At 33.6% G+C, this 13957-nt stretch overlaps 1 protein-coding gene across 1 annotated transcript in view; it reads left to right on the top strand.

The window, feature by feature from the left end:
• The window catches only part of LOC129939353 (tachykinin-like peptides receptor 99D), a 222462-nt gene that overhangs the window by 153520 nt on the left and 54985 nt on the right, over nt 1–13957 (top strand). The window contains exon 7 of the mRNA XM_056047333.1: nt 9021–9217. Coding sequence (XP_055903308.1) covers nt 9021–9217 — 197 coding nt within the window. The remainder of the gene's footprint in view (nt 1–9020; nt 9218–13957) is intronic.

Raw genomic sequence — 13957 nt, 5'->3', positions numbered from 1 at the left:
TGATTGAATAATTTCATATACGTTTTATGTACAACCAAAATCTTGTTACTATTAATACGGATGTGGAAATTTTCCTTTCTAACGAATAAATCACTGTAGAAAATATTCAAGTGGCATTTATCCATACATTTGGTAACGATAAATTTTAAGCTTTTCTCTTAAATCAACAAAGTTCAAACAATGTAAACCCCACTTAACATTATATAGTCTTTCATAAAACCTTTATTGTATAGATACTTTCCCTTAAAATTATAGGTAGAGAACAATAAAGCTGCGATAAAGCTTATAAGGAATATTGTTCGAAATAATACAACATACCAAGTAGGGTTCGCGAACGCAAAGTACCTGCTTAAATTTATCCTTCTATCAGGTAATAAGAAAAACCAAAACCATATGTCAAATTGACAACTCTTTACTGCTGTCAGAATACTATTAAATTTATGTTTTGAATGAAATATTAAGCCATAAAAAAAACTCGTATAAATTTAAGCCACTACTCGCCACTTATTCTTTTATTTTTTTATTAAAATTCTCGTAAACAAAACATATAAACAATAAACATTTGATATTTTGTTTGTATTTCGCTTTTTAATTGAATATAAAAAGTCGAACATTTTATTATGAAACGTTCAGATTGTATAGATCATGAAAGCCAAACATAAAGTACTTCATATAGGTAACACATTTGGTGTGATATTATGTTGAAAAGGTAACACAATTATGGAGCTTATGCGTACAAGCTATGTAGCTATACTTGGAATGTTTGCTTTTCTTTGCTTTTCAGTATGTAAACAAATTCTGAATGTGTATTTTTAAATATTTGTCTCACTCTACATTCAGCATCAAAACGTTGTAAAATTTGTTGATTTGATAAGAGGTCATAACATCAAGTTAAAGTCTTAACTTACTATTGCTAGAAAGTAGAATTAATTTATCCAGAATTGGTTTTGGGATAAAATTTAAGAAAAGGTAGAACCGTTGAATTCTTGAAAGTTTAGTAAGGCATGGTGACTAAACTGGTTCAAGGCTCAAATCAATAAGAACTGAAAAAAAGAGGCAGGGATGCGACCCACACTGATAACTTCCCATCCCGTCTGTCGATTTGTCTTGCTTAAAAGTTTGTAGGTTTTAGTGTTGGTTTAAAAGAATTGTCAGTTGAATTATTCTTACAAATTCTTAAATTACCAACAATATGTTTCATATAAATAAATAGTTTAGTTTGAAAATCTAGTTTTGTTAAATAGATTTTAGTCGAAAACAAATTTTTACAAATTTAAGTAGCATTTCTTTACGAATGGGATTAATTTGAGAGATATCAAGAACCCAGCATCAATTTTTACCAAATTTGCTTACTATTTTTTGTAGATTTTATTTTTTTATGAAAAAGCGGACTGTTGGATTTTTATAAAAAAACTACTGAATATCGAAAACAATATTTTCTGTGAAAATAAAAAAGTTTGAAGACAATATTTTTAATTTTTGGAAATCTATTTGAGTCAAAAGTAAATGTTTACCAAGTTTTATTATTGTTTTTTTGATTTATATAACCTCAATATCTCATGAACCAACAACGCTAGAGACTTGAACTTAATTTTATATTATATATTGTAACGTAACACCAAACCAGCATATTTTTGGGAAAAAATACAATAAACGGTTTTTATATAAATCAAAAAAAAAAATAATAAAACTTGGTAAACATTTACTTTTGACTCAAATAGATTTCCAAAAATTAAAAATATTGTCTTCAAACTTTTTTATTTTCACAGAAAAAAAACAGCGTGGTAGAAAAATGTACTGTTTTAAAAGCCTTATCCAATTTTATTTTTCCTTAAAAAATATATTATATTCAGTATTTTACAGAAAAGAAAATTGCAACTGATGTGGAAAACAATATTTCTCTACTTGAAGAAGGGATGTCTTCAATAAAAATTGCTCAAAGAATGAAAGTCTGTTCATGCACTGTCATTTTGGTAAAAGAATGAAAAATGTGCATTGCAGAAGCAATCCCCCAGGCCAACCATGTCTGTTCATGCACTGTCATTTTGGTAAAAGAATGAAAAATGTGCATTGCAGAAGCAATCCCCCAGGCCAACCATGAATGCTTAGTGATGTTGTGCGGTTAATAAAACGCTTGATACAGAAAAAAGACTGCAAGACACCAAAATCAGCAGCCAAAATGATTAAGAAGGACGTCACTAAATGGGCAGCTAGAAGAGCCCTAAACAGGATTGGTGCTGTTAAACAGAAAAAAAGGCATTGTCTGACAAAAATGTGAAAGCACGTCTTAAATTCTGCAAAGCCCACAGAAATTTGTTGGTTAAAAAAAGGGTTGGAAAAGGGTTCTTTGGCCAGACGAGACTAAAATTAATCAATTCCAGTCAGATGGTAGAGAATATTTTTGGCATCGGCAGAATGAAACTCTCCAGAAGCATCAGGTAAAGGAAACCATGAAGCATAGAGGTGGCAGTTTAATGGTGTGGGGTTGTCTTACATGGTGGTACGTCAGTCCGCTGATCAGAATCGAAGGTATAATGAAGAAGGAACAATACCTTTCTATTAAGCTTAACAACTTACCAGATTTTGTTCACCAATGCACTTACACCAATAAGGAGATCATATTTCAACAAGATGAGGATACCAAGCACACTGCACGGATTATCCAGAGCTGGCTTGGGGAACAATTATTTCAAACCATAAAGTGGCCAGCACAAAGTCCGGATTTAAACCCGATCGAGAACTTGTGGCATTTTGGCATCTTGTGATAATCCTCCAAGAAGTGTTAATCCTCCAATAAACTTGAATGACTTTTGGTAGCGAGTACAGGAGCAATGGTCACACATTTTACATGCTCATATTAAAAATTTGGCTGAGAGTATGCCACATAGGCTTGTGGACCAAATACTAAAAAGACACTGGACAAACAAATATTAAGAATCGGGCAAAATTGAGTAAATGGGAGATTCCATTAATAATTTGATCTTTTTAACGGTTATGTTTGTGTTTTTTGCTCTCCACTGTATTTATATATAAATAGATATTTTTTAATTGTATGTACTTGTGTACCTAACCAATACAATTTTAGTATGAATTTGAAAGCAACGTCAAAAACTAATGAACAAATGAAACCTTAGAGGTTTTTTAGAAATCCACATGCTTCTATAGTACCCGTGGCATGATGGTTAGTGCGTTGTGTTCGATCCCTGCTTATGCCACCTTAATAATACAAAATCATCACACAACTCTTTGTTGAGAACTATGCATTGGTTGTTTTACTTTAGCCTTAAAAAACTTTGTAATATTTGTTTTTCAAAATACCCCAAAGAGGTTTGCATGAATATTTAAATTACATGCCTGATGAAGAAAAATTAAGGTCAAGTTAAAATTCAAGGCAATTAAATGATTTGAAAACGTTTTTTTTTTGTTTGATAATTCAAAGCTACGCTATTACTTGAAATGTAATGATGTAATCTTCTCAAATATATGCAGTAACAGTTCTCACAACTATATGAATTTTAAGTTCGTCAATTAGAAAGTTCTGGGCTATAAATAGTAAACTATAGTTGAAAATATTTGAGCTATTGCGAGCCCAAAAACAATTGAAAATATTGCTGTATATAGTGTTCAAGAAACACCAGGTTTGTCGATTTTTTGTTGATCTTAAGAATCACACATTTTACAAACGACATTACGAGTACACCTTATTTTGCGCAAAGACAAAATAATTGATGTAATTCTTCATATTATTAAATTTTAAAATTTTAAAATTTTAAAATTAAAATTATAGGTAAAATTAATGCAATTTCTACATCAAAAATTTAAAAAATCAGGTTGTAAGGCTAATAAAATTTATTCTCAACACCAGAACTTAAGTCGCTTGATCACCAGAAACCCCGTATCCTATGAATGGGTTCTTGAAATGCTTCAAAATGATAGAGATTTTCATCGTAAAATAATCTTTAGGTATAGGGCGCATTTTACTTCGGAGACTATGAACGTTAATAAGCAAAATTGTGAGTTTGGGAATTGGATAATCAAAGAAAGTGGTTTTGATTTAACCTTTCTACCGTGTAATTTAACTCCTTGAGGCTGTTTTCCTTAAAGACACGGTATCGATTCAAAGTTCGGTAGGTATGTAGATATATTTAAATTGAACAAATAAGCGGCACTAGAGACATTTCGTCGGGTTAAGAAATAGTATCAGGTCTTTAATTTCATATCGAAGAGTTCATAAAGATCTTTAAGAAATGCCCTTTCAAACCTTAACATTCTAGAACTGCCCATGTAAAAAAAAGCGAATCTTAGTTCTCCTTAGCACTATTATGGCAGTGAATATTTTGCCCTTTATAAGTTTCCTCAAGTGATCTTAGAAGGCTCGATCCTAACCGTTGTTGTTTGGAGCTGGATAGTTCATCCCGATATTTTTTCACCCAGTATATAGAATCTATTGTGACCAAATTGTTAGTATAACAGCCAGCTGGCTGTCAGTTAAGATAGCCGTGTTTTTATTGATTAGAGTATTTTGCATGCTTCTCTGATTGGTTGTAAACGGTTATTTTTTAAGAGCTTGAGAACTTTTTAAAAAAAAAAACGCATACAATTTGCAAAATCTCATCGATTCTTTATTTGAAACGTTAGGTTGGTCCATGACATTTACTTTTTGAAGAAAATTTCATTTAAATGTTGACCGCGGCTGCGTCTTAGGTGGTCCATTCGGAAAGTCCAATTTTGGGTAACTTTTTCTAAAGGCGTCAAATCGCATAATCTTGGTGGCCAACTTACCGGTCCATTCCTTGAGATGAATTGTTCTCCCAAGTTTTCCCTCAAAATGGCCATAGAATCGCGAGCTGTGTGGCATGTAGCGCCATCTTGTTGAAACCACATGTCAACCAAGTTCAGTTCTTCCATTTTTGGTAACAAAAAGTTTGTTAGTATTGATAGCGATCGCCTATCACCGTAACGTTGCGTCCAACAGTATCTTTGAAAAAATACGGTCCAATGATTCCACCAGCGTACAAACAACACCAAACAGTGCATTTTTCGGGATGCATGGGCAGTTCTTGAACGGCTTCTGGTTGCTCTTTACTCCAAATGCGGCAATTTTGCTTATTTACGTAGCCATTCAACCACAAATGAGCCTCATCGCTGAACAAAATTTGTCGATAAAAAAGCGGATTTTCTGCCAACTTTTCTAGGGCCCATTCACTGAAAATTCGACGTTGTGGCAGATCGTTCGGCTTCAGTTCTTGCACGAGCTGTATTTTATACGGTTTTACACCAAGATCTTTGCGTAAAATCTTCCATGTGGTCGAATAACACAAACCCAATTGCTGCGAACGGCGACGAATCGACATTTCACGGTCTTCGGCAACACTCTCAGAAACAGACGCAATATTCTCTTCTGTACGCACTGTACGCATTCGTGTGGTTGGTTTAATGTCCAATAAAGTAAACTGAGTGCGAAACTTGGTCACAATCGCATTAATTGTTTGCTCACTTGGTCGATTATGTAGACCATAAATCGGACGTAAAGCGCGAAACACATTTCGAACCGAACACTGATTTTGGTAATAAAATTCAATGATTTGCAAGCGTTGCTCGTTAGTAAGTCTATTCATGATGAAATGTCAAAGCATACTGAGCATCTTTCTCTTTGACACCATGTCTAAAATCCCGCGTGATCTGTCAAATACTAATGCATGAAAATCCTAACCTCAAAAAAATCACCCTTTAGTTCAGCTTGAAATACACAATCATGTAGCCGAAAAGATTAGAGACATTTAAGAACTCGGAGAAGACCTAATTCCACCTTCCATCTTTGACCACTCAGTAAAAATAGTGGCACCGAAGTCTTTCGTAACCATCCCATCCTCCCAATACCATGCCATAAAGATGACTTTAAAATATTCATTGAGGTGAATTTTCTGAAGTTATCTTATATCATGCAGTCACAAGTTGGTCACAGAAAATTTCATTAAATGACTAGCTGACCTGGCAGACTTCGTACTGACTCAATCTATAAATAAAAGACCTAAACTTTTGTAGAAATTAATTTCAAAACAAGCAAAACGTATTGAATAAAAAAGCATTTTATTAATGAAGCATGAAGTTTTATTATTATTATCGACACATCATGTTGCTAACTTAAAAAAACAGAGTTTTCCTGAAATACAGGCTATTTATAAGCTTAACATTTTTATTAACAGACACACATTGTTATGGTACAATTTGTTAATCAATTTAAAGCTTTCTCAAAAACTATAATTTTAACTTCCCATAGGAAGTTATTCTAATGGGTCCGATTTGTCAAATTGAAAATTTTGACATTTCTCGACGTTTCAAGGCCCCTAGAGTCGAAATAAAAGATTTTTAGAAAGATGTCTGTGCGTGCGTGTGTACGTACGTTTGTACGTCCGTACGTTCGCGACGTTTTTTTCGTCGTCCATAGCTCAAGAACCAGAAGAGATATCGACTTCAAATAAATTTTGTTATACAGATAATAAGGCAGAAAGATGCAGAAAGTGCTCTCAAGAAAATTTCGTGTGTGGTTTTTTTACCATAGCAGTTTGAAAAAAAGGTGAAAATTTTGGTTAACCCCAAATATCTTACGAACCAAAAGCGCTAGGGACTTGAATTAAATTTTATATAATATATTGTAACGTGATACCAAACAGGTATATTTTTTGACTGAAATATGATTTCATCTCTAAAACAATTTTGAGCAACAAATAAAAAAAAACAATACTAAAACTTGGTAAAAATTTACTTTCGGCTTAAATAGCTTTTTAAAAATTAAAAATATTGGCTTCAAACTTATTTCATTTCACATAAAATATTGTTTCAATGTTCAGTAATTTTCATAAAGTAATTTCATAAAAAAAAAATCAACAAAAAAAAAATTGATATGAGTACATATAGACAAACTTTTAAGCAAGACAAATCGACAGACGGGATGTTAAGTTGTCAGTGTGGGTCGCATCCCAGCCTCTTTTTTGTTTAGTTTTGTGGTGCGTAAATAAACAAAGAAGACGGTTTTCCGACGCGCGAACATGCGACGTATAATTGTCCATGCGCGAAACAAGGAAACTCTAAGTTGATTCCGCAAACTTCTAAAGACTGGAAATTGTAAGCGTTTAAAATCGAATGATTAATCCTTTGGAATCATCGGTATTCGCAGGATCAAGACATCTTCTCCTTTGTATTTTCCTTTTATGATTGTTTCCTCAATGACGTTATTCATGAGCTTTTTCGCAGCCAGTCTTGTTCCATTGCATTTGATGATTTTAGGCGTGCATTAAGTTCATCAGCAACAATTGATCGGGGAATAACTGGAATAGTCTGACGAAAATCACCTAAAAAACAGAATCATGGCCCCACCAAAAATATTTTTGTTGTCACGAAGATCTTTCAATGTTCTGTCCAGCGCCTCCAATGACCTCTTATGGGCCATTGTGCATTCATCCCAAACAATTAATTTGCATACCTGTAGAATCTTGGCCATTGCGCTATTGTTGGCGATGTTGCAAATTGGTGTTTCGGTGATTTGCATGTTTAATGGTAATTTCAAGACAGTTCGTCCGCCTTCTAGCAGAGTCACAGCTATTAAACTTGAAGCCAACTCTAGAGCAACATCATTTCGTGATCTGATCCTCGCCAAAAGCAAATAAATTAAAAAAAGATTTCCGGTTCCTCTGGGAGCATCAAGGAAACATTAGATCCTCCAAAGTGCACGCCAAGACCTTTTGACCTTTAAGCAGCGGTAATAAATTGCAAATTGACTCTTTGACATTATAGGAACAAACCTTAATTGCTTAGACAACAGTGAGTGATTATAATTTAATATGAACTTTTTTAAATAGCAATAAAGTTAAAATTAACTCTAGAAAACCTTTGTATAGGAAATAGAATGGGCTGTTTTTAGGGTTTTTTTCCGGAAATTATTTGATTTTTTCTCGACTTTTAAACCTTTTCTAGACCTCCACGAACATTTCAAGACTTAAATAAGATAAATCCGTTCAACCGTTCTCTAGTTTTATTGAGACTAACGAACGTTAGCTTTTAATCTGCATTTTTTTACATCGCATTTATTTGATTACAAAACAATTGTAGCCAGTTTGAATCTATGTACTGCCTTTTAGAATTAAATAGGCTTGGCACCTTGGAAACTTTTTTCGAACAAATTATTAATTAAACTGAATTTTTAACTAAATTCAAAAACATCGTTGAACTTGACATTCAATTGAAATAAAATAAATAAAAACTAATGGTCGTGGTTGCTAACGAGATAAATTAGGAGACAAAAGTGTTAAGATCAAATTCATATTAAAAATATTTCCGTATAAAAATTAACTTAGAATATATTAAAACAGAAATTTTCTTAATCAACAAGATTCGAAGTAAAAAGCTTTAGTCCAAAGAGCAGATGAGCAATAGAACAAAATTTATGCGAAAACAATCATTATCATTTATTATGTACGTTCATCGGAATCGGATTATTTATTTAAAACGTTTTGTTTAAAAACATTCCTAAAAATAGTTCGATTGAGTTATCTCAGTTCTCAGATCTTAGAATAAACATCATTAGCTACATTCCAAATAACGCTCTCGATTCTCTATAGACCTCATCCTACCCCTAACTTTAATTTACTATGTAATTTCAATTTTGCTGTTTCGAACGATATACGAGGAGGTAAAGGTACTAAAAGCAATTATGTTGACGTTTCCCTAACGTATAGAATAAATAATTGACACATTTCTAAGTAAAAACCATAATAACTTGTATTATTAAGTATTACATTTACAATTCACACCTTTTCGACTTAAAGCCTTCATAACCACCCATTTACCCCCACAGTAGGTAGGCACTATAGGTACTTGCCATTATAGAACAACCAAATAACTTTATTGCTCACGTTTCTGGTTTATATCATAATTTGCAGTTATTTATATCTTTTATATATTATAGTACGAGTACTGTTATATACCATAATATTATTATATGTTGTTTTTTTATTTTGCAGGTTGTGAAAATGATGATTGTTGTTGTGCTAATATTCGCCGTATGCTGGCTGCCATTCCAGATTTATTTTATTGTAACTTCGTGCTACCCGTCCATCACAGAGACCCCCTTTATTCAGGAAGTATATTTGGGGATATACTGGCTGGCGATGAGTAATTCCATGTACAATCCAATAATATATTGTTGGATGAATTCAAGGTAAATATACAAATATACATTTTGCAATGTTCTTATGGTCATTTCTTGAATTAAGGTGAATTTCATAAGCATTAAAGTTTATTGTTCTGAGAAATTGAAAATTCATTTATAGTTTTTTGATGCACATGATTTAAATATTTTCCGCTGAAAAGAATACAATTTTAACTCATAAAATAGCGGTATGAATAATTCCGATTAAAAATAATTCACATTTCAATGGAATATATTTTAGTCCTTTTGTTTGTAATGGTATTTGCGGTGTTGGTTAATACAATTTTGAGGAATTTACAAAAGTCAGAGCATTGATCTGCTAAAAAACCATCAAGGATAGTTTTTCACAATTTTACCCCAAAATGTCTACGTTTAGTCGGTAATCGTTATTACTTACTTTTTCCTTGTACCTTTTACAGTTTCTGAAAATATTGACATAATTTTGACTAATACAGTAAAATCAAAGGAAGCTTTCTAATAAGCCTTTGAAACATAGTATTTAAGAATGCATTTCTTACAACAATGTTTTAAAAAGATGTTGAAAGTATATTGTGCTTAAAAATCAGAAATATCTATTACTTTAGATATTTTGTTTATTTATTAAAGAAGAAGAGGAAAAAAGAAGCTACAATGGTTTAGACAGGAGAGAGAAGAAAAAAAAATTAAGATACTGATACAAATTTACGTATTTGGGATTCAAAATTTGTATTGTTGTTTATTTTCTTGATATGGCGAGGCAAAGAACTCAACTTACGTGTATAGCATTAATAAATAGAAATAAATGTATCTGATGATGCTGTTGAAAATGACGTTAAGCTTACTTGCATGCAAAGTTACACGCCGAACAAATTTTGCAGCCATTGCAAGCATTGCACGCGTCTTCATAGGTATATAAGCCTGGGAGAACCCAAGCATGCGTAATACTCCGTATGATTTTCCAATTATAGCGTTAATATGCTTATCCAATGTCAAATTACGAGTAAAATTGAATCCAAGATTCCGAGCAGAGTCCACATATTCAATAGTTGCATTGTTTAAAATAATCTGTGGGAAGTATGACAAATCCAGAACTCTTTTAGATATAATTAAACACTTTTAGATGGATTTTTTGTCAGTTCATTAAACTGTGCCCAACGTGAAAGTTTTTCGAGCTCATCATTTAAGCAGTAAGCACCATCTTCAATAAGAACAAGATGTATCGCAGCTGAGATACATCTGTACATCGTCAGCAAACATTTGTAGTGTGCAGTTATTAATTAAGGAGGGAATGTCGTTTACATGCAAAGAAAAAGGTAATGGTCCCAGAATAGATCCCTGTGGAACTCCACTAGTGGTTGGAAGAAAGTCAGACAACCTGTTACCTACTTCAACTGCTTGCATTCTTCCAGATAAATAGGAAGAAATAAGTTTTACTGCATCAGAGGAGAAGTTATAATGCAGGCGAAGTTTATTTGCGAGTTTGCTGTGACATAGTATCAAATGCCTTCGAAAAATCAAGAAACACTAGAAAATTAACTTTATTGCCATCTAATGCTTGACGGAAGTCCTCTATGACATAAAGCAGAGTCGTAACACAGCTATGCTTCTCTCGAAAGCCATTCTGTCTTGGAGTTAAAAGATTGTTCTAATTAAGGAACTCACCTTTTTGATTTTTCAGGATCCTTTCAAAAACTTTTGAAAGAAAAGCTAAAATGCTAAAGCTAAAGAAAAGCTAAGAAGGAAACTCCCCAGTAGTAAGGATACTACTGAAGATATGAGTGATATACAGCAACACAAAGGGGAGTATAATTTTTAAAAAGGAAGGGTGCGTTTCATCTTGGCCTATGGCATTTGACTTTACTGAAAGTAGACTTTCAACAACTTCAATACTGCTAACACCTGTGAAGCCAAAGTTGGAGGAAGTATTTTGCGCTGATAAAATTTGAACTGGAAGCAAAGAGTTAGATAGAGAAGTCGTCAGAGGAGTATAGAGAAATTTTCTATTTAAAAAGATATCGTCAACATTCTCGATATGACTATGTTTTGATTTACGCAGATTACTCCACAGCTGTCGGGTACGTTGCTGCATTAAGATACGTATTTCATTGGTGAACCAGTTGGGATCTTTCTGATTTATTTGTCTATTGAAAACTTGAGCAACATTATTTTTAAAAAACTGCACCTGCGCAGTGGTCGAAGACAAGTTAAAAATATTGCGCCAGTCTATATTTCGGGCATCTGCCTCGAGTTGGGAGTAATCAATGTTTTTGAAATCTCGATATTTGTATGTAATTGCTACAGGGTTGAAGATGAAACTAAAGGTAAGACAAATTAGATCATGTTTGCAGAAACCAGGTGCAGAAAGCTGATCAAAGAGCAAACCTTTATTCTTATCATCCACTAGAAATAAATCAAGAAGAGTTGGTTCTCCGCCAAAATAGTAAGTGGGCTTGTTTGTATTAACTAATGTAAGATCAAGTCTACTCATCTGCTCAGAAAAAAAGTTTCTAACTTTCCATATTGGATTTTATTGAAGTCTATCAGTTTTATCGAAATGAAAATGCTGCTGTTTCTCAACGTTAAGCGGTCTCTAATAGAGTCGTATTGTATGGTTCGTATGCGTATAAAATGAATTGAAAAAAACGGAAGCGGTCGTATGTGTATAAAATGAATTGAAAAAAAAAACGGGAGCGGTACGATTGAACACAAATTAAAAAAACGCACGTACTTTACTGTAACCCATTTTTATAAGTTGGATTTTTTCGAAAAGTTGACTATCTCAACTTAAGTTGAAAGTTTTTCAGAATAGGTAATTTAACAATTACAAAACACACTTTTTTATTCTTTTGTAAGATTACACAGCATTTAAGAACCCTTCTAAATGTAAACCAAAAATGAAAAGAAAATTCAAAATTAAACTTTTCTGTAAAGGGTTTTCCAATTGGAGTGGTTTTGGAGCCACGTAGTGGCCATTTTGTTTTGGTGACATCTGTCAAATCTTTTGTTTATCATTTAGTTCCTTATGCCAAATCGTCATGGTGGACCTTCACAGTCGACCTTTCAACGTTCGGTGGCCAAATTTTAGACGACCGATTTAGTAAACAATCAGCCAACAACCTTTCGTTCAAGGAACGCAAGATCGGCTGAGAACATCGCCACGGTCCGTGAAAATGTACAGCAAAACGCGATGCTGTCTAGAACTCGGCCAATCGCAGACTTCAACTTGGCGAATTCTGCGTCGAGACTTGGGCCTACACCCGTACAAGATCCAACTGACCCAGGAGCTCAAAGTTCATGACCATGGACAATGCCATTTGCTCGTTGACTTTGCTTTTAATCGTTTGGTAGAGGACCCCAATTTTGGCCGAAAAATCATCATAGTGATGAGGTGCATTTTTGGATGAATGGCTGTGTTAAAAAGCAAAATTGCCGTTTATAGAAGACATCAACACAAGCGATGATAACTAATTTCTTATGGCCCAAATTTAACCTAATGGACGACATGTGGTTCCAGCAGGACCACACAGCAAACACCACGAGTAAACTTTTGTATGAACGCTTGGTAAGGTTATATCTCGCAGGGGTGAAGTCAATTGGCCACCACGGTCATGCGATTCGAATCCGCTAACTTTTTCCTGTGGGGTTTCTTGAAGCCGCAGGTCTATGCAAATAAACCACAATCGACCGATGCCCTAAAGGTAAACATTACACACATACCATAGCTAAAATTCAGCCCGATCTATGCGGAATTATCATTGAAAATTGGACCACTCGGTTCCGTGCCAAAGTAACAACTTGAGGAGCGCATTTCGATGATATCATATTTCACACTAAATGACATACATAAAATTACAAATTAAAAAAATATTTTGTTAATACCTCACACACCAGCTTGTTTCATTCCATTTCAACATCTACCCGCGCTTATTAAAAAGCCATTTTATAAGCAACATTGTCATTTTGTGAACTTCAAAATGTTTCTAATCAATAATAATAGTTGTCAAAGAGGTCATGTACGAACTGCATCGGATTGAATTATAATTTGTCTAAGCTTTTTGATGTACTAAGCTTGAATCCGTCTTCAATATATCACTCTAGTTTATTGGAATACAACCTTAAACAATTTGAGAAAAAAAATAGCGTATATTAAGTTCATGCTATTGACACAGTTTTGGCAAGCAACATGTGTTTACTGGGTTACCTATAAAGTACGTAGGGCACCATAAACTTTTCCTATAATTCCATTGATATGGAGCGGTTAAAGTTAACGCCGAGATTTTTAGCAGTTCCAACATATTACTTACCAGAATTCAGGGAAAATGAGATCAAGATTATTTTTAGAAATCACTACGTATTTACATTTTTTAGGTTTCAAGAAAAGACCATTTCAAATTTTGGGTAGGGTTCATTGATATTAAAGGCGCCATGCTCATTGAGGAAAACTGAAGTAAGTCTAAAAGTTGACGGCATACAGATGACAGTTTTTGGTAAATCTTGGAAGCTCATTGACACAGGCACAAAATAGTAAAAGACCCAATATCTACCCCTGTTGAACACCGGACGAAGTAGGAAAAAAACTGGACAAACAGATCTCAAAGACTTTAGACAAATATGGTAGAATTGAGATAGGGGTATAGCCAGTTCCTTTAGAATTTTTAGAAAGTGATATGATTTTTGCTGACGTCCAAAGGTCTTGAAAAACTCCAGATATCAAAATACTATTAAATGCATATGCAGTGTATGGCAGCGGAATTGGAAAAATCGTTTTGA

Source organism: Eupeodes corollae, chromosome 1, assembly GCF_945859685.1.
Source record: "Eupeodes corollae chromosome 1, idEupCoro1.1, whole genome shotgun sequence".
NCBI classification, from domain to species: domain Eukaryota; kingdom Metazoa; phylum Arthropoda; class Insecta; order Diptera; family Syrphidae; genus Eupeodes; species Eupeodes corollae.
The sequence above is the reverse complement of the archived record's forward strand: the minus strand, read 5'-3'. Positions and strand labels throughout refer to the sequence as shown.